At 32.6% G+C, this 22,093-nt stretch overlaps 2 protein-coding genes across 2 annotated transcripts; both read right to left on the bottom strand.

The window, feature by feature from the left end:
- Window positions 1–522: 522 nt before the first annotated feature.
- On the bottom strand, window positions 523–8,729 carry LOC144847345 (T-complex protein 1 subunit theta-like). Its single transcript, XM_078703642.1, has 14 exons — window positions 8,622–8,729; window positions 6,944–7,114; window positions 6,339–6,470; window positions 5,857–5,926; window positions 5,293–5,421; window positions 5,126–5,187; window positions 4,600–4,737; window positions 4,218–4,289; window positions 3,687–3,860; window positions 3,340–3,427; window positions 3,096–3,211; window positions 2,551–2,787; window positions 2,257–2,376; window positions 523–2,024 (listed from the first exon to the last, which is right to left on the bottom strand). Exons 1-14 carry the CDS (start codon window positions 8,676–8,678, stop codon window positions 1,953–1,955), a joined length of 1,638 nt encoding a protein of 545 aa, XP_078559768.1. The 5' UTR covers window positions 8,679–8,729; the 3' UTR covers window positions 523–1,952.
- A 2,022-nt stretch (window positions 8,730–10,751) lies between these two features.
- Window positions 10,752–22,041, bottom strand: LOC144847335 (uncharacterized). The gene is made up of 12 exons (XM_078703628.1): window positions 21,890–22,041; window positions 21,226–21,390; window positions 19,827–20,465; window positions 18,165–19,662; window positions 17,614–17,706; window positions 15,421–15,656; window positions 15,182–15,271; window positions 14,876–15,021; window positions 14,048–14,205; window positions 13,490–13,617; window positions 12,960–13,043; window positions 10,752–12,785 (listed from the first exon to the last, which is right to left on the bottom strand). The coding sequence occupies exons 1-12, from the start codon at window positions 22,013–22,015 to the stop codon at window positions 12,714–12,716; spliced, it is 3,435 nt and encodes a 1,144-aa protein (XP_078559754.1). The 5' UTR covers window positions 22,016–22,041; the 3' UTR covers window positions 10,752–12,713.
- Window positions 22,042–22,093: the final 52 nt, after the last annotated feature.

Genomic DNA, 22,093 nt, shown 5'->3' with positions numbered 1-22,093 from the left:
GAATTCAATCATATTAAATTGAATAATATTAAAATTAATAGTAGCAAATAATAAAGGATCAATGGTTTAAATATCTGTAATGTAGTCAAGTGATACTAGATAGAATTGAAAAATGCAAAATATATAATTCAATGTTTATCTCAGTGGAATTTCCCCCCAAAAAGCCTAAAAATAATCTAATCATTAAAGATGTATTGTCCCCCAAAAACATGTAAAATGAAGATTAATAAAATCAGATTTTGAATAGGTTATTTAGGGGACACCCTAATTTAGTTAGGTCCAGAAGAAGTTACCTTTAAATACATGCTTCTGAGGAAAAAATGGATATCAAAAAATCCAATTAATTATAATACCACTACTTTTTAGTTTTCCCATGGATAAATAACTTACTTCTATATAGGGAAACAAAAACATACACCACAGTCGGTCTTTAGTGTAATATTTTAACCTGCAAAATCTACATACAACCAAAACATGAAACTCAAACAAAGCAACAAAAAAGAAACACACGCCATTAAGTCGCAAGTTTATATTTTTTTTATTTTGCACATTTATGTAGTTTTCAAATAATATGAAAAACAGTAGAAAAGTAAAGAGCATACAAATAACTTAAAAGCACCCGCGACATGCTAATATTCCAATGAATATTCATATGCATATTTTTTTTTAATGAATATTCATATTTCAATAACAAAATCTATAATCAATAGATGTTGAAGAAATATCTGAAGCAGGAGAGAAAACTGTAGTGATAAGACTACAAGATGTGCTGTGTCTTTAACATTTCTGAAAAAGGTATATTTCAGTACATACTCTGGCCACTGTGGACAATGCCTGCAGCAACTGCGGACAATGCCTGCAGCCACTGCGGACAATAGCTGCAGCCACTGCGGACAATGCCTGCAGCCACTGCGGACAATGGCTCTGGCCACTGTGGAAAATGGTTCCGGTCATTGGAACTCTTCCATTAAAACCTCTTGTATACAAATTAATTTTAAGGAAGACAGAAAATGACTAGAAATAAAGTTTTTACAAGCATTTGGCACGAAAAAAAAAATGTGATAACTAATGCTGAAATGTAATTTTTATCATTAACATTTCCACCCATCATGTTTATCAAACAGTAAAAAATAGGTTTTTTTAAACTCATTACAAAAACACACATTTAATACATTATTTCTATTGATTACTACCACTGCACTAGTCAGACAATTTTAAACAATTAACATTAATTACAGTTTGTAACTGTGCCTGCAATTATTTCATCTTTTTACCAGAAATCTTATTAAACGAAAAACCTGATTAGAGACGAGGAGGAGGGGGAGGATAGCTAGTGGCAAGGGGATTAACCTAAATGAATATGTGCGTTAATGGTATTGTTATAAAATGAGAATATTAATAGTAATAGCTCAGCTTACAGGCACCATGTGATACATGTGATGCATGTTACACTGTATTAGGGAATTTGCCTAGATACTGAATGCCATAGTTGGAGATACAGTACAGAGAATTAACAATTCAGTTGCATTTTAATTTTATAATCTCATATTAACATAAAACAAAACCCTCATGTTATTACATGACAATGCGTAACATAGAGAACAGATTTAACAACTTTGTTAATTTCTTCTGGCGCGTCTAAAAATCCAGCAAGTTTAGAGCCAGCAATATTTTCCCGATAATTAAGCAACGTACTGTATTCCTTTCCGATCAGCTTACAAACCTCAAATGCAAACAATTTCATTTTGAAAAGCGAGGTAAAAATTAACAATTTCGAAAATTAAACAGCACAGACTATGATGTAAGACTATATAACTGCATTTTTGGTTTTTAATTTGGCCCCAAGCACGAAGATACCTGTCTCGACAAATCTAGTCTGCATTTAAGTAACTATATACAATGTTGATTGTCATAGCTATCCCAAATGTCTAATTGCAATTCTAATTTGATATCTAGTCTTGGTCGTCCCAGTTGCCTTGCTTCTGTGGGGGCTTAGGCCCTCCAGCTCTCTTTGCCATTATTATCTACAATTGCAAATCAAAATAATTGATAGTACGAGAACTGGGTCATACTGTTTATCATAAAACAATGCAATACTGTTTCATACATTATTTATGCTATGGAGAAAATGTGATATGGGAAAAGGATTTCAAAACTTTATCCGAATCCAATTTCAATAATATTATATACATCATATAATATAATATATGTTACATTATATATTTAGTAGATTAAGGTGATAAGAAAATTACATACCTGGTCTACACGTAGCACTGTAACAGCAGCATTTGTAGCCAGCTTGACTGCCCAGTGCTTGGCCAGGTAAGAGTCTAATATACCGGCTTCTACGACGTCCTTCACACCAGCACCTTCGGCCTAGAAGTAAAGACATTTTGAATGAATAAACTGTTGTAAAAGAACTTTGTTTAAAAGAGAACAAATATATGTATTTTGCTTACAGTTTATATTCCTCTAGACAACTGTTAAAAAAATATAAGAAGTTTGAGTTTTCAATCACAATACTCCACATCTTTAGCCATTGATACTCACGTCGATGTCAAATCCAATGTTTTTCTGTCCGTCTTGATGTGCAGCGTATAACTGCGACAGGACCTCTGTAGCCTTCACACCAGCGTTATCTGCCAACGCTCTGGGGATGGCCTCAAATGATTGGGCGAACTTCTTGACAGCGTACTGGGCTAGACCTGGTATGGTCTCACCGTACGACGTCAGTTGCTTGGCAAGTTCAATCTCGGTAGCTCCGGCTCCGGGTACTAAGTTATTGTTCTGTAGAAGAACAATTTAAAAGTAGAGAGTTAAGTCATAAAGATTATGTAATAATTACAAAAACCGGAAAAGTATCCGATGACACTGGAAGAGCTCATATGAACAGATCATACCCTATCTACCTTTGTAAAAGCAAAGATGGTGGGCCTAATAAAATATTGCTTTTAAATACACCATGCTTACCTAGGATCAATAGCATAAAAGATATAGAAACGATTTGGAGAATAGCTGAAAACATACAGGACTGGAGGAAAGCAATCCGAGATATAAGGAAAGCAGCCGAGCACAAATAATAATAATATGCTTACCTTTGTGAAAGCTTTGAACGTGTTGACACCGTCATCGATAGCTCTTTCAAGATCATCCATCAGATTGTCTGTAGAGCCACGAAGAACCACAGTGGCAACAGCATTCTCGTCTTTGTCTACAAGAGGTAATGAGACATGTTATTCTAAACACATTGGTTTGGTGGCGGTGCCATCTTATACCTGTCTGTCTTTGACCAAGACCATATTGCAGGCTGATAAATAAAGTCTAATTATTATAAAATACCTTGTTTGAAAATAATAACGGACGTGTCTCCTATCTCAGAAATCTGCACATGGTCGCAGTGACCCATTTCATCTGGAGTGGGTGCAGTCTATAACAAAAACATTTTTGCAGTTTAGCAGAAACTTAGTAATATCCATAACAAGCTACAAAAGACACTGTGGTGAATTTTTATATACAAAAAATGAATGTCACAGATTACAAAGACAAAGATACCATAGTGTGGTCCTTTTCAATTTATGTGAATCTGTATTTTTATGTTCCCATTTTTACAGCCATCTTTCTACGAGATAAAGTAAAGATGGTTGTCAAAAATGGGGTAAAATTTCTTTTGTTTGTGTTCGACTTACCATCCTGGGAAGAGGAACGGCACCGATGGATCTACACAGGCGTCGCAAGTCCCACTTTGACATCAACCTTACAGCCATTAGGTTGTACTTTTCCAGGAAATGAAGAGCAAGGTCACCGACCTTTCCCCCTGCCACAACTACTTTGATACCTGTATCTGCAATTGCCTTAATTTGCTGTGTAAAAGAAAAATGATAATTACATTATTACTTGGCAAATAGAATTTGTGTAACTATAGTACTTGCTTTGTTTGTTTATTCAAAAATTATTATATTAGCGACGTCACAAAAGCTTATTATATTAAAATCTGAGTTACCTTTTCTTCAATATGAGCTGAAAAAGCACGACCTCTGTATTCTTTTAACATGGGGTTGAAATATCAAGTAGTGAGCCCTCTATCTCTGAATATAGTTTTTCCTGATATATTTTGCCAAGTACTTCACTCAGTTTCTAAGTTCTTTCATTTCAAATATTAACTAAATATTACTATTAAATACAGTTATATAATACAAAATAATATTTAAATTTGTTACCTCTTCTAAACTATTCTCTTCTCCTTTGCTGTAATTTTTAAGTTCTTTCGCCGTTTTAATTAAAACGGTTCCCTGCAGATTAAAAAAATTAAAATGTTATAACCAGACTGAAAGATAGAGTAATTAACAATCTCTTTAAACTGGGGTCAAAGTTCATCTTTCACCTAGTACAATATCTTTAAACTGGGGTCAAAGTTCATCTTTTACCTTGTACAATCCACTTAAACTGGGGTCAAAGTTCATATTTCATCTTGTACAATATCTTTAAACTGGGGTCAAAGTTCATATTTCACCTTGTACAATCTCTTTAAACTGGGGTCAAAGTTCATCTTTCACCTACAGTAGTACAATTTCTTTAAAGTGGGGTCGAAGTTCATCTTACCTTAGTTTCTGTGTGTGCAGTATCAATTGGACATGAGTAGACAGCTATCTTTGCATCGTCAGCCTTTACTATATTACCTTCAACGTTGCGTTTGAAAACCATACCCTGAATGACAGATGATTGTAACATACCAGCTCCCTGAAAATACAAACATATTTTATTTTTATTTATATTTATTTTAATTTTAAAAACATAAACATAACAAATTTATACCAAAATAAAAAATGTGGATAAACCCAAAGTTTCTCTGATACATCACAGGCCAATCAATTCAAACTAAATTCACGTCTTTAATAGCGTAACTAAAATAAATAGTAAGCTCACCAAGAATAAATGTTTACATTTTCCTGATAAAATTGGTTCACATTAATAGCGTAACCAAAATAAATAGTAAGCTCACCAAGAATAAATGTTGACATTTTCCTGATAAAATTTGTTCACACAAAACATAGCACTCACTGTACAACAATGACAAAAAAAAACTTGAAAACTTTGGGTTAAAAATGATTAAATGCCTTAAACTCACCAATATCTTAGCAACTCTAACATTATCTACATTGAATGTCTTTGTCTTATTCATCACAGATACTAAAAAAAAAAATAATTATGATAAAAATGATAACTCTAAAAATTAAAGGATAAAAATATTTGTTAATATTCCTGAAAAACTAAAATAAGCTAAAAAGTACTCACTGCAAGCATCAGCAACAAGCTGTGAGAAGAAGTCTTCATTTCCATATTGCTTACTCATTACCGACGTTCTGATGGCCTTCCATACCTCATTTCTATCTTTCAGGTCTTTGACAGTGGAACAACTTAATTCTAACCAACAGCAAATATAATATTTAATCAATTTTAACAAAATACATAGTAATTCAGACAAGCTACAAAGACAGAGTGGGTACACTGTGGTGAATTCTTGTAAGCAAATAATGATTGTCACAGACCACAAAGACAAAGATACCATGCAAGTGTGGCCTTTCTCAATTTATGTAAATCTGTATTTTGATGTTCCCATTTTTACAGCCATCTTTCTACGAGATAAAGTAAAGATGGTTGTCAAAAATGGGGCTAAATTGCTTTTGTTTTTGTTCAACTTACCATCCCGGAAGGAGGAACGGCGCCAATGGTCTTTAAGTCCCACTTTGACATCAGCCATTAGGTTGTGCTTTTCGAGGAAATGAAGTGCAAGGTCACCGACCCTTTTAAGGGGAAAACCATTATTTTAGGGGGAGAGCGGGGATTTTAAAAACTCACCTGGTAGCAGTTCAAGAGCCTTTTTACAGGCCTGTTCATAACCTTCAATAACTTCAGTTGGCGAGAGACCCTAGAAAAATAAAATTAAGAATACAAATTAGTATCCAGCAATTGGACAACACTAGAAATGTAAAAGTAAGTCAGGGCGAGAAACTTGTTTTTCCCTACTGCAATGAGGCAATTAAATGAAACATGGAAATTCAAATTAAACGTAATATTGTGTATGTAATTGGACAATAAAAGTTTTTTGAATTTTTTGAATTGATTATTTTATGTTATACACTTAAACACACCAATCTTGTTTGATTTTGTATTTTAATGATGTGTTTTATCTGTATTTTACCAAATTTTAACCTTTTTATGTGAATTTTTAACTTTAAATAAACGAAAATAATTTCAAACCATGTATACATTTTACTGTGTTTGACCATGAATAAATGAGTCCGGTAACAATGAGTCAAGGTAACAATTAGCACACATACCATTCTAAGTAGTTCTTCGGCATTCTCTAACAATGCTCCTGCTAATATGAGGACTAGGTTGGTACCATCTCCAATTTCCTGCTCCATCTGTTGTGAGGCCAACACAAGCATCTTGGCAGCAGGATGTTGAACCTATTAAAAAAGTAATGAATTCTGTTGCAATCAAATCAAACAATCAATACTATTTTTTTTCTGCATTTGTATCATCCATGTTTATGTTATCCGAATGACCATCACATGATGTCATATCACTACCATTATTTTGGCAGATCACACTTGTATATGTTATCCGAAAGGCCATCACCCTATTAAATTGACACATTGGTGTGAGTTCACAAAAAGTGCCCCTTGATTCTACTGTAACTAAAGCTCTGTCTACACTATCAAACTTTTTTGACAAAGAAATGTGATGTGCGCATATGTGGACATGATGTCATCATATCACTACCATATTTGGGCACATCACACTTTTTTGTCAACTAGTTTGATAGTGTAGACAAAGGGTAATGGTGGGAGCATAGACAGTTGGTTGTGGCGGGGTAGGCAGGGGGCAATTGTGGAAATATAGAGAGGAATTGTGGAGGGGATAGGCTTTAGAAACTGACCTCCAATTCTTTGATGATGGTGGCTGCGTCATTGGTAACAAACAACTTCTCTATATGGTTGATGACCATCTTGTTCATGCCATTTGGACCAAATGCTGACCTTGTGGTTTCCGCAAGCTGTTTGCATGCTGATATGTTTCTGTACACTGCTTCATCGAGGCCTTGATAATTCTGTAAACAAAATAAACATATAACACTGTAGGTATCTTGTCCATGGGTCTATGAGTGGTTCTTGAAACAATTGATTCTATTATTTAAAATACTTACATTGATAACTAAAAGTTACGATTTTACATTTGATGTTTATTCTTTGTTTAAAGCTCAGGTACAGGCATGAATTTTAAATATAATATCTAGTTAATTGTACATAAATCAAATATTTGTACAGAAATCGAGACGAAAAAACATGAATTTCCCTTAATATGGTCAAATACAAAATTTGGCAAAATTCTGCCATGAAAACCAGGAAGACTTTTTTTCAGTAGTTAGGTAGTTTAACCTATGTAATAACATGTCTGGTGACTCCCTAGAAGGTGAAAAAAGATGGTGGATATACGGTGGATAATTTTTGCTATAGCATGAAAATAAAAATCTGAAGTTGAATAAAAATACCAGAAATGTAAAATTCAAGTTATATTACCTATATTTAGTCATCTGATAACATTTTTTACCACACCGTTTATTTTTCATAGCTTTTTAAAATGCTTCTCTATTTACAAAATTTGTGTACAAAAGAATAGAGATTTTACTGTGTAATTTGAACTATCCCCCCACTGATAAGAAAGTGCTTATTTTCCACAAACTCGTGTAACACAAATAAAATCCCAAAAATTATGAAACAAAGGAGAAACTATAGATCGATAATTATTGGAATGTATGATCAATAGAAATTTTTTGCCCGCACCTGGCCTTTAAAAAAAAATAAATGTTACCACAGGTAAAAATAATTTGTAGTAATAGTAGGCAAATTATCAACGCTAAGTAATCAACTATTACAGGCATAGAATGAGATTCTTTTGTCAGTCACCAAGTAATCTTGCAAACTGTCACCAAGATTCATTTAACCGAAAGTAATCTCTGAAACATGTGTGCCGAACAAAAGAAAAATCAATTAGGACAAATAAATATGTTTACTTTTATTTCATTTAGTGAATTATATTGTCATATTTAGGCAGTTAGGGTCAGGCCCAGGGATCTACTACTACTACTACTTACTAGCCTTACCTAGCTAGTAGAGGCCTGCGCCTGAGACTGAGTGATGCCCAGCTCAGGTAGGCAGCAGACAGAGAAGAGAGAGAGAGGGGCCTACTTTTTAAACATTATTTCGGCCTTAATCAAAACCTAGGCATATGCATTTTAAAATGATTGATACACAGCCATGGGCCCAGTACTTATTTTTCCTACGCATACATATTTACGAAGTGTACTGTAGGTGTAGCTAGCCTGGCAACGTCATATCGTTGCAGAGGAACAGCCGGCCGGCCGGATCCATTCCTGCCGCCTATGAAAGTATCTCCGCAAACAACGACGCCCTCCCGCCTGCACGTGGGTAAAGTACTTAAGGTTTCGAGCCACTTCTAGCAGTACTTCTCATGCCTAGTAGTATTAAATTGTTAATATAGAGAAGCAGTGTTTATAATGTACGGTCAAACTGAAAATATTTCTATAAAATAAATACCTTTGCCCCATCTTTTAGCATTTGCTGAAGTCCTGATCGTGGTATGTGCATCGCCATTTTTAGAGAAGTTTCTGGAATGAATATTTTTTTTGCGTCTGCAAATACGTCTAACTAATCTAAAAACTCTTGGTGGCGCACACTATGGCAACGAGACGCTCTTTTCTCTAACTATTGGTACGGAGGTAAACCGTCCGTCGTGCATCTAATTGACAGATTTCTATTGGCACGGCCGTAACATTTTTTTTTTGCAAAAAAACCAAGACTATTAATTGGAAAAAAGAAATAGTGTATTATGGCTCTGTGCTATCTATGCTTTTTGACACAGAATCACCACTATATGCTACTTAGCTGCATATTGTATGTGCTTAAAAAAAAACCAAAAACTGAGAAAAAATAAACTTAGAACAACTTAACATGAATACAACAACAATTCAGTTGTTTCTTTATTTACAACTGTATAACCATTAAACTTATACTGTATTATCTATACAAATTACTAGATACATATCATAGATTCTGGTAGTCAGAACAAACAATACCATAATCCATTTTCCAGTTTACCTAAATAAATACAAAGATACTTCCCATATTCACACTAAACCTAAAAAACCCATAAAAAAACACAAAACATTTCTTAAATCTAAAATCCACTCTGTATGAAGACATAGAATTTCTATTTTATATATGTACAATAATAAAGTATATAAAAACAACCAAAGCACCTATGTTAAATGACTAAAGCTCTGTCTACACTATCAAACTAGTTTGACAAAAAAGTGTGATGTGCCCAAATATGGTAGTGATGATATGACATCATCATGTCCATATATAGGCACATCACATATTTTGTCACATAACGTTTGATAGTGTAGACAGAGAACGTACAAAGAAACGTAATTTACTGAATGTGAGTTATTATTATTACTAATTTGAGAAATTTAGTGGGCGGGATTAATTATACTTGAACAACAATGGAAATACCAAGTGTTTATGTATGTGAATTTATCACTAAGTTAGGGGGTCTCATATGGGATTATACTCGGTCATATACAGTATTTTCAATTCTCAAATTATTTTTTGTGTGTTGGACCTCTTTACGTACTTTACAAATAAATTTCTACTAACATATACAATTTATAGCAAAAAGCACCTACATTACAAAACAGCTAAATAAATTGCACAAAATGTAGAGCCTATTAATATTTATATACTGTACAATACTAAAAGCAGGCCTACTAATTTTCTGGTTAAATTGTGCAAATCTAAATTAAAATTTAAAAAAAAAAAAATATTCAATACATTCAAGTCTGCTTAATCAAGCAAAAATTAAATTGTCTAAATAAAATTGATTTTAAACAAAATTTCAAGCTTTAAAAATGTGCAAATAAACTATTTTGCAAAATACAGAATTTATAAAATAATAATTTACACACATTCATGTTTATTAAAATAATAATTTTACATAAAGTTTATATTTATTAACTTTAATTAGCAATTAATTTGAATTTCGGGATGAAGACTTTATAAATGTCAATAGGGTGATTGTTTATACCGACTAAGGGCTTGTTAAATCTAAATGATGGGTTTCTCAAATATTAGTACTGTAGACATTGAATACAAAATTTAAACCAACATCCTAATATAGAAACAGGTTATGAATATTCATAAAGCAAGCATGAATATTCATTATGAATAGCACCATTTTGCAGCAAAGGGGTTTTATAAAATTATAAAACGGCACTGTTTATTATGAATTAATATAATTATCCTATAAAACAGGACTCAATGAAGAATTTTATCAACGATACAAAATTATTAGTTTTACATATAACCAAATATGGTATCAATTCAATAATATAACACATTTTTTTTTTTACTTGAACTAAAAAAAGCACGTCTTATTTTTAAATCAAATTATCACGTCAAACACTTTTTGCTATTTAAAAGGAATAAAATTTTTAATTTATCTTAAAAATCTATTCGTACTAAACAATAATATAGTAGCTTATTTATTATTCTCATAGGGTCATTTCATTAGTTCAGTTATAAATCACATCAAATCAATATATACCTATACATTTATTTTTTTACAAAATAATATTTACTATGTATATTGAAAACAATTTTTTATCTTATTAGCATCTTATCAAAAGACAATGAAAACACAATTTTACTTATTTACAGTAATCACAAATAAAACCAGTAGACAATTCAATTATAGCAATCAAGCACATTTTTCTTTCATGAAAAATTCAAATTTCTTGTTTTCACACACAATGTTGAGGATGCCCAGGAAACAGGAGGAGAGAACTGGATAATTAGGATATACAGACTGGACAGCAGTGAAATGAATTACCATGTGAGATGGAGACACTTAGCTGATGCCCTATATAAGTCTGCTAGGTGATACAAAACAAACAATATGCACTAAGAATATAAGAGAAATATACTATAGATTTTGGGACAATCTCACAATAATACTGTACTTATATATTCCAGGAAAATGGATGATAGATTCTGAATTAGAAGAATTTCAAGTACATTAGCAGAATTTTGACACATTATGTACTGAGTCTGTTCCTTTAAGCTCTGTCTACACTATCAAACTAGTTTGACAAAAAAGGTGTGATGTGCCCAAATATGGTAGTGATATACTCAAATATGGTAGTGATATGACATCATCATCATGTCCATATATGAGAATATTTTGTCACATAAAGTTTGATAGTGTAGACAGAACTTTAGAAAATACACAAGTAACCAAAAGATTTTTAAAATAGCACAACACACAAACATAATGTTACTGTTACAAACTGTTGAAAATCAACAAGTAGTGAGGGTTGAACAGAGTACTTATTTTAGTTATTGTGTTCACAAAAGAAGCCATCATATTATATTATTATTACTATATATTAAATTACTGTATCTATGCTATCCTACCATTATACTATTTCTAATTCTATTTGCAGCTTGGGCCAAGCAAGGCAATCTAACAACAGGATGCTGAGCTACGGAGATCAAAGGGTTAATCTGTGGCTGTGCCATGATCAGTTCCACGCCCCTTAATAGCCACTGCGTCATGGAGAATATGAGTTCCTATCTTGGCAAGGCAAGCTCAGTGTCCTGTTAGATTGCCTTGGGCCAAGTATTTGAAGACTGTGCAGCGGATGGCAGATGTTTCTCCTATCATATTATGTACCTTAGCAGTGCCACTAGCCTAGCTGTCTGCAGCAATGCATGTAATAACAAGCCTTCGCTTCGGGAAACTTTTTACAAAGTTAATTCAACAGTGACTGTTGTAGACCATATTTTCCGTTTATTAAGTTACCATCTCCTTCGTCTACTGTCCCGAAATGAAAGGTTGTTACTGAAAACTTTTTAACAGCGGTAGGCACCAAGTGTCTTCTTAATCATAGCCATTCATTGACCTTGCAGCTTAATATAAACACATTTTTCGTAGCTAAAGAGTGGAGCAACAATAGTCAATTTGCAGCAGTTGCAACACTCTTGCAGAGTAACTATATACATTTGAGCTAGAAAGCGGTTTCCCTAATGAGGTTCTTGCAGCTAAATTGTTTTATTGTTAAGTAAATTGATTTTACAGTAGAAACTATCATAATACAAAGTTGCAGCATAAAATGGGTTACTTATAAACAAACATGAGTTGAGCTGCTCTGAGGAAACTTGGAAATTTGTTTATTTTATTTGCAGCTAGACGTGGTTGCATTATAATGATTTACAATACAGTTCTCTTATTCTACTTGCAACTTACACAAATTAAGTTTTTTTGTGAGGGTGGAGGAGGGCTTTAATAACAGCCTTGCAAATATATTTTTATTAATCATCAACATATTATATTAAGTTGATGGAAGAAATCGTAATACTTGAAAAAAATGGCAGAGGTTTAGGTTTAACTTAAGTACATTGTGTTAATAAATATAAGTGAAATTTAATTTAACCATACTGTATGATTTAACCATACCGTACCATATCAGATTTATACTTTACCAAAATACATGAGCAGTATGTTTGTCTGCTCCAAAGTCAACCTTGCTGACGTGACGACTGGTTTGATGCACCAGGAGACGATAGTTAAGTTGATGCGACATGTATTGATGGTTGGTTCAAAACACGAGCTGAGTAGGCACACACAAGAAGTCGTTCCTGTCGAAACATGTAAAACAAAAATTACGAATTTTGTCCATAAAACTGTATAATTAAAAGACAGTAGATATGTTGACAATAGACATACAGTAGATAAGATAGATAAACCAAATTTTTGTTCATTCAAGCTTATCCACAATAAAAACTAAAATTCGTACATCGCTGAACACTTACATGAGTATGCGGTGCATTTAAAGTAAAAACTTTAATCTTATTGCGCCCTTCTATCGGCAGAAACGACATTATGAAATTATTATTCTGTAATGTAAAAAAAAAAAAACAATTAAATGCATGGTTAATTGTGAAATTCATAATACTAAAATATATATTGGAACACATTTTCAACTGAATTTTTACTAAGCAGTGTCTTCAAAGTTGACTTTCAAATAAACGCCCCAGGGTGTTTATTGTTCAGGAGGTTTTTTAGGAGGAGGGGCGTTTATTCGAGGGAGGCGTTTATTTTGTTGGGTGTAAATAATATGGTAACATGTATCAAATAAATACCTCTTACATGTACACAATTAATATCAAAAAATTATAAAATACTGTACAGTAAAAATTGTAGCAAAATTCTTGGTAAATAGTAGCAGTCAATGAATTCTACTACAAATAGAAATGTATATAATGCATGTATTTGTGGGTGTATTCAAATAAATACGGTTAGTGAACTTAATTGTGTGACGTGATAACAATGGAATACTTACTGGCATAAGCGATGGAAGAGGAATATCGTTCATTAGCACCTCTCGTACTAGGCATGCACCTTCCAGACGACAATCAAGACTATACGCATTGAATTTAGCATGGACAAGGAAAAGTAGGATTCCGCAATCTAGGGAGAAGAGAATAAGGAAGATGCATAGTTAGTTAACTCTCTGGACACCATGGGCAAGGACAATTTCTAAGAACATTAAGAAACATTATATTTCTTTATCTTCAACTGATATGCTCTGATATTTATTGCACATTTTCTCTGTAATTGTATTGTACTTGTCTGTATTATTATTTATTTATAAAAAAATGTTTGTTTGTCTATAGAGTCATCTCAAGACAAGTTGTATTGTACTTCTTGACATGACCCTGAGGGAAAGTGGAACTCAAAATATATCTACAATATCTCTGTATAGGCAAAGGTCATAAATTAATGAATATTACGCAATTACTTGCGTATTGTTTTGCACGCATTCTCAATGTACTTAGTATAAAGTACAAATTACGTCAGAGTAGGGCAAAACATCTGACCAATATATGTAAGTTCTTACCGTGTTTGTAGAGGTAATAGCTAGGGTTAAATTTGAGGTAGAGAGTGTGTTCCGTAGCTTCACAAGGCCTTAGGGCTTGTAGTGGTAACACCAGTGTCTGGACCTTAGCAATCCCAGTCAAATATTCGTTCATTGTTTTCTGTACACACTTGGATAATCTATTAAAAACAATCAACTTTAAAAAGCCTTGTCTACACTATCAAACTTTATGTGACAAAAAAATGTGATGTGCCCATATATGGACATGATGCTGTCATATCACTACCATATTTAAGCATATCACTACCATATTTGGGCACATCACACTTTTTTTGTCAAACACCCGTAGCCAAAGTTTTAAAACATTAATAACACCAAATTGGAAAAATGCTCAAGGTAAAAGAACCTTCAAATAAAGAAAAACAAAAGAATGGAATCTTTTACCAACTGAAAACTAGAACAAAAGTAAAAATGAAAAATATTTATAAACTCAAAAATATAGCAACTCTAATGTCATCTAAGTGATCCTAACCCTTTTATGTCTTTTATACAAAAGAACATTTGTTTTTAACTGTTCTGTATATATCTTTTAAATTAGGCCTACTATGCTTTTATCTTTCTGTATTTTTATATGTTATAATTTTTCTTTACTGGACCATTTTGGAAAGCAGTACTGCGTTACTGAAAATGCAATCCAGTCAAAAGAAAGAATAAATAAATAAATAAATAAATAGCGTAGACAGAGCTTTATAATAATATAATAATCAAGTAAGATTCAAGTAAGAAGTAAGAGCTTTATAATAATATAATTGAGAAAAATCTATAACCAAACTGGTCGGGTAAACATACCTGTCACAATGCTTTGTAATAACATCCTGGACATTATGGTTAAGGATAGAGCATCCTGTAACACAGTTTGCTCCCATGACAACGCTCCAATCTGCACCATTGAGCACCAGCAACTCAGCTACAGATGCAAAACCCTTCTTACAAGCCTATCAAAGAAATACAACAAAATTAAATTTAAATAAAAGTATTTTTTTGATATATATTTTTCCAATGTTTATAGTAGTAATTTAATCAAAAATGAATTTTATTAAATTTTAATAAAATATTATATATTGTTTATTTATACAGAAATATCAATTATTATACCTTAACTAGAGCTGTATCTCCTGACGACGATTGCTTGATATTAAGGTATGCCCCAGCTTCTATCAAAATTGCCACAATGTTGAATAAACCCTAGAAAAAACAAAGGAAATTGTTTATCAAAATAGTCCCAGTAAAATGCATATGCGTGGTACAATGATACACTAAATATATTAGGCTTGGATAAAGATCTATCTCGCCATGTTTGGACATCAGGTCCTGGTGGAAACCAAGCTACTTACCTGATGTGCAGCATACATAATAGCAGTCATACCATCTCTATCATGCCTGTTAACAGACACACCATGGCCTAACAACAACCTGACAATGCCATCATGACGACCTTCGACCGCATACATCAGTAGTGTTTTGCATCGATCATCCGATTTTTCAAGACTGAGAAGTTTAACGTCTATTGTTCTAAATGCCTGTTCCACTAACGCTAAGTTCCCTTTCATAACAGCTTGTCTAAAGGCACCTAGGGGTATCAGAAAAATAACTCCTCATAATATAGAAAAATATTTGCTCATAATAAAGACAAATATCTGCTCATAATAAAGAAAAATATATGCTCATAATAAAGAAAAATATCTGCTCATAATAAAGAAAAATATCTGCTTATAATAAAGACAAATATCTGCTCATAATAAAGACAAATATCTGCTCATAATAAAGAAAAATATCTGTTCATAATAAAGAGAAATATCTGCTCATAATAAAGAAAAATATTTGCTAATAATAAAGACAAGTATCTGCTCATATAGAAGAAAAATATCTGCTCTTAATAAAGAAAAACATTTGCTCATAATAAAGAAAACTATTTGCTCATAATAAAGAAAAATATTTGCTCATAATAAAGAAAAATATATGCTCATAATAAATAATTTACAATAATGGAGGGATACGCTTCAGTTTATAAATATTGTTTACTACAATAAATAATAATCCATATATTTGTATTAAAAATGTTAAAGATGTATTGCCTCCAAAAACATGAAGATTAATAAATATATTTTGTAGTTTTAAAAAAGTCAACCACTTCCATAGGAAAAAAAATAACAAAAAAGGACAAAATCAATGGAAAAAAACCAATTGACTGGCAGCCAATTTGACTATTTATTATTGAATTACAGTTTTTTAGTAAAGTAAATAACTATTACTGTATGTGACATTAAAATGGCATATTCAAGAACAATTTGAAAAAAAATTTTTTTCAGGGGACAATATAACTTTAATATATACTGTAGTTTTTTTTTTATTATATAGCATATATGATGATGCGCATATATAATTTACTGCTGTAGGTCAGATATAAAATTTAAGTAATCAACGCAATATGGTTGATTCTATTAAATTTTATTAATAAATTAACAATTAATAATAAGGAGTAGTATTATTTTATACAATTTAATATTGTAGAGTTTGGTTTCAGGATATAGTTGCAACATTATTAACTATTACTGAATGAATATAATCTAAACCCCTAATTTGGGCTGAAATCGGGCTGCAAGACAATGGTAAAATTATTGTTAAGGCAATCAGAATATAAATCCACACCCTCACAAAATGTCATACCCAGACCCCTAGTATTGTATTCTCCGATCATAGTACTACCAATTAAGATGAAACTTAATTAGTTAAAGATATATATTGTCCAACTGAAAAAAATAATTTGAAAAATGTTTTTGTTGAATATGCCATTGTAATGTCACATAATAGTTTTAACCAAAAATTGGATTGACCTGAAAAAAAAATAGTCAATAGGTTTTTGGTTGAATTTAACTGCTTATTTTGTCTTTTTATAAATGAAAAGTTTTTTTTTCTATGGAAGTGATTAACTTGATTAAAACTGCAAAATGGCCTATTCAAAGTCCTTTTTTTTTTATTAATCTTCATTATTCATGTTTTTGGGGAACAATACATCAGACCTTGTCTTTTGAAAATTATAGGTGTGCTACAAATTGCACTCCTCAATACATTCAGGGGTGCTGTAGGTGTGCTGTTTGTATTTTGGTGTTTAGAAGTTTACCAAATTTAAGCGTGTTGTAAATCGCACTCCTCAAGGGCATTTTAGGAGTGTGTTAGGTGAGTGATCGCACTCGCTTGCCTTAAAAGACAAGGCCTGATACATCTTTAATACCATTACCAACATGTAAAATATTACCTATTAGCCATTTAAACAACTTACTATGTTATGCTCAAAATTTTATCTCTTTCGCTTTTTGACTTATTTTATACAGTATTTCTTTTGAAGTATTTTGCATATTTATATTGTAGGAGCCCTCATGAGACAAGCTATTGCTTCTAGTAGTACTGGCCCCAGTTACTGTCAAATTACTGAATAAATGTGTATGAATGAATGAATGAATGAGAACTTATTTAGTTAATACCAGCAAAAGATTATAATAACAGTTAACTATTACTATATACTGTACCTTCAGTTATAGGAGTGCTGGAAATGGAATTCAAATCAGATATATCCTGTTCAACCGGTGACTCATAATCGTCTAAATCCAATTCGTAGGAATCTGAAAGATCAATGCAAATCAATACAAATCAATGAATCAAAATTATACTGACCTTTAACCATAAACAATAGAAATTGTTGAATAAATATACAGTAGTTTAAAAGTATAAAAAAAAGTACCATTGTTAAGAGCAACGACACAGCTTTCAGGAAAACAGGTGGCCATGTCTTTATTAGCTAATTATTGTAGCCCAATTAACAGACATTAATTAATTGTCTGATGCAACATCGATTAAGTTTAGTTATTTGCAATCTTTAAATGTTTCTGTGCGGCCAGAAAACAATAAAATAAATACATATTAGGAAATTTCAAATTATTTTGTGCAAGGTTATCAAGGTCAATTGAAACGATGAAAGTTTTTATTTAATAATTTCCTATAATCCAAATTTCTAGCTTCACCAAGGACATTCATACTTTCTAGGAATTCAATTTTGATTAAAATACAAAAACTATTTTACCTTCTTCTAAGCTGTTTCTTTCTATTCGGTTTGGCTTGATTTTTTGAGGTTGTGGTGTTTTAATCTTGGCTTTGTTGACATCTTTACAACTTTCAGACAACTTATCTTGAAGGCATTCTTGTTTCATCTTCTTAAATTTATGCAAATCTCCGCCTCCAACGGACGGGATCACTTCATCTTTTTTATTATCTGCTTTTAATACTTTCTTTTTGGTATCATCTCGGATTGGATGTTGTTTTTTCTGCTGGGTTATTCGCTCATTCTTCTTGGCGTCAATCTCCGGTTTATTTTCGTCCTGCTCAATTTTTGTTTTTTCTGTATCATCTCGGATTGGATGCTGTTTTTTCTGTTGGTTCATCCACTCATGATTCTTTGCGTCTATCTCAGGTTTATCATCATCTTTCTTATGTTTTATTTTCTCTGTATTAATATTAAATTCTGATTTGCCACTCTCTTTATTAGAAGAAATGTCCTCAGTTTTGATATCTTTCTTCTTTTGGTCAACTACCGAGTTTGATTTCTTCTCGTTTAAATTAACATCTGTATTTTTAAGTTTGGAAAAGTTAAATAGCGCTTTTTTCTTTGAAGGAAGTTTTTTATCTTTGGTAGGCAAAGATACAGTTAAGGTTTTTGTTGTATTGCTTTTACTCTCACTATTAACAGTATGCTCTTCACTTTTTTCTGGCTTGTTTTCAGAAAGCATACTCCAAAAAGAATTTCCTTCTGTCATTTCACTGAAAACATTTTCAGTTTTTCTTTTTAATTTATCTACATTTGCCGATGTGTTTTTGTCCTTTTTGAGATTAAGGTTCTCTTCTTGATAAATTTTTAAAAAAGATCTCTCCTTTTTCTCTGGTTGAGGTGACATTTCTTTCCCAACTGCTAAATCATTCTGAAATGCGCTTCTTTCGAATGGTAATGTTTCCCGGTTATTGAACCCTTTTTTTTCACTTTGGCTTTCTTCGTCTTTTAAGTCGCTAGGTCGTGTTAACACTTCTATATTACTTGATAATTTTGATTGAGCTGGTATTGCTAAATTTGACATACTCTCCGGTTCTTGTGATGACACTAAAGAGGGCAGTGGTTGGGAATTAGATGTTGACGATGATACATCAGATTCTGAAGATGTCGCTGACACTGATGGTAATGCTGAAGATGACACTGCTGAAGATATCCCTGCTACAGAAAATGATGTGTCACAATCTGATGGTGAATACGGGGCAAAATCATTGGCAGTAAGTTCAAATTCAAACTCTGCTTCCGCTTCTGCATCAAGCCTTGCCATCACCTCATTTAGTCTGCATTCGGTCACAGATTCTGGCAACCCTTTTGAAGGAACTGCCCGAAGCTGTGCAGAGATTCTTGACACTAATTCTGGGTCAGTTTCGGTCTCCTCTCCAGTTGAATTGCTAGTACTTATGGAATCTTTGGATTGTTCATCATGAACTTGTTTGTCCTCTTGATGTAGCTGGTGAATGGAAGAATACGTTTCTAAAAACTGAAAATCAAAAAGGATTACGTTAGACTAGATCAATTGGCAGACAGTAATCAAAAAACAGTCAACAATAAAAATTTGTAATTTATTCTTTTTATGTGTGTTAAAAATTAAAGTAATCTAAAAATAATATTTCACAATAAAAGTGTGGCGTTAAAATGGATTACCTGATGCCGTGATGTTGAATCTTCATCTGCTGAACTCACTGCATCTGGAGTTTCTGTGGCCGATGTCGTTTCACAAGAGCTCCTTCGCTTTTTCTCCAAGCAAGCGATGGTAAGCTCCTCGGTCCTAGTATGATGGACAGGAGAGTTGTACAAGTTGCTGTTGTTCTGAGCTAAATAAAAGGCATCCAAACTCTTTGTCAGTGTTCTTTGTGTAGCGATTTCTAGCGTTCGTTGTGTTGCACTCTCTAAAGACCCAATAGCTTCCAAGGCAAGTGTTGACTTAGTTTTCTTGATCTCTCCTGAACAATTACTGGGCTGCATCTTCTGTTCTCGCTTTGCCTTTAATCGTTTAATTTTTCCTTTCTTTTCCACTTTTTCCTTGTTCTTCAATTCCTCCTCTTCCTTTTTCTTCTTGGCCTCAAGAGTAGCCCGACGACCTTTCACCTTTGAATACATATCATCCCCAAAGGATATCAACCCATTTTTTAGGTCATCCCAAAATGTGTCTTTCTGTGGTTTTTCGTCTACCACTGTATTTGCTGAAGGTGAGACTTCTTCTATCTTTATATCATGGCTTTCTGATTTTAAAGATGGTGGCGATGGTGGGGAATCCTGCTTAGAATTTGCTAATTTTGCTTTCTGTGGTAGTAAAAACAAGTATCAAACTAGATAATAATATTTATTGATTAAATAAATATTATATAAATATTATCAATAAAAAAAATATTTTTTTAAATAATCACATGGAACAATCAGCCAAAACAAAATTATCGGTTAATTTCCTTGTTCTTCAATTCCTCCTCTTCCTTTTTCTTCTTGGCCTCAAGAGTAGCCCGACGACCTTTCACCTTTAAATACATATCATCCCCAAAGGATATCAACCCATTTTTTAGGTCATCCCAAAATGTGTCTTTCTGTGGTTTTTCGTCTACCACTGTATTTGCTGAAGGTGAGACTTCTTCTATCTTTATATCATGGATATTATTGATTAAATAAATATTATATAAATATTATCAATAAAAAAAATATTTTTTTAAATAATCACATGGAACAATCAGCCAAAACAAAATTATCGGTTAATTTTTTAACCAATCAGGTAACTAATTATAAAGTGCGCATAATCAGACATTACAAAACAACCAGGTGTCAAATCACAACGCAACAATATGTCCTTCAGGTCAATAGTTAAAAATGATCGCATTTATCCGATAATTATCTGATTTAAAATGAGATATTTATCGATTCATTTTGGAGTGGAATCAGTTAAACAGGCAGTTTATTGGTTAATTATTAGGTGCTGCGGAAACATGTTCTACGCCACAAAATGTTAGACCATTGTACTGAAAATGAGGGAAGAGATTCATTACTATTTAACACAAGTGGTTAAAAAAAACTGTACCTTTTGTTTAACTTGAGTCTTTGCCTGACTTATCTTTCTCTTCTTTGATTCTTTTTCCAGAAATTGCTCTATGAGATCTTCACAAGCAAAGAGGTTATCTCTTGGTTCCCAAGTGTCTTCTTCTGGTCCGTATCCTCTCCAGCGTACAAGAAACAGCTGAGTGCCCTACAATACATCAGAAATATTATGTTTGTAACTCACTGTAGTGACAATTACACAGGCCTAGTTTTAGTTTGATGATTAACATTTGATATAAATCTAATTGACATGTTTCAAATCTTGGCCTAGCTGTTTTTGTAATGCAATCAAAAACCTAAAAACTCAATAATCATGATAAATGTGGGTAAAAAATGTAAAAAATAAAAACATTCAGACAGTTTTTTTTAACAATTTATGAATTAAAAGACAAAGTTTTATTTTTGTTATTGTACAATTTATAAATGTTAATAGGCTAATTCACGACAGTAAAATACAAATACACGATTGGATAAATTTGGGCCATTCTAGCCTGTATGTCAATTAAATCTCCATTGTGTACTTTCACTCAATTAAAACCCCACCTCAACCAGCATCATTTGCGGTTGAGTTAAATCATCCAGGCCTAGCCTACACACAACATAGCCCTCGAACCGTAAAGGCTAACAAATGCGCTCAATAAACACACCTCGTCCGTTTTTGTCATTCCCATTATCTTGAAAACCTCAAAAACATCAGTTTCCTCGTCAACTTCTCCTTCTTCATTTTGTGTTTCTGTCTTCGTTTCTTCCATTTCAGTGACATTTGTTGCCATTTTCCTGACAGCGACCGTCTCGTAATCAACAAAAGAAAAGTCAGTGAATTAGCGCCCTCTAGAAAGTTGACGTAGACG

The sequence above is a fragment of the Antedon bifida genome, chromosome 7 (genome assembly GCF_963402885.1).
Source record: "Antedon bifida chromosome 7, ecAntBifi1.1, whole genome shotgun sequence".
NCBI classification, from domain to species: domain Eukaryota; kingdom Metazoa; phylum Echinodermata; class Crinoidea; order Comatulida; family Antedonidae; genus Antedon; species Antedon bifida.
This window is presented reverse-complemented; position numbering and strand designations above follow the sequence as displayed.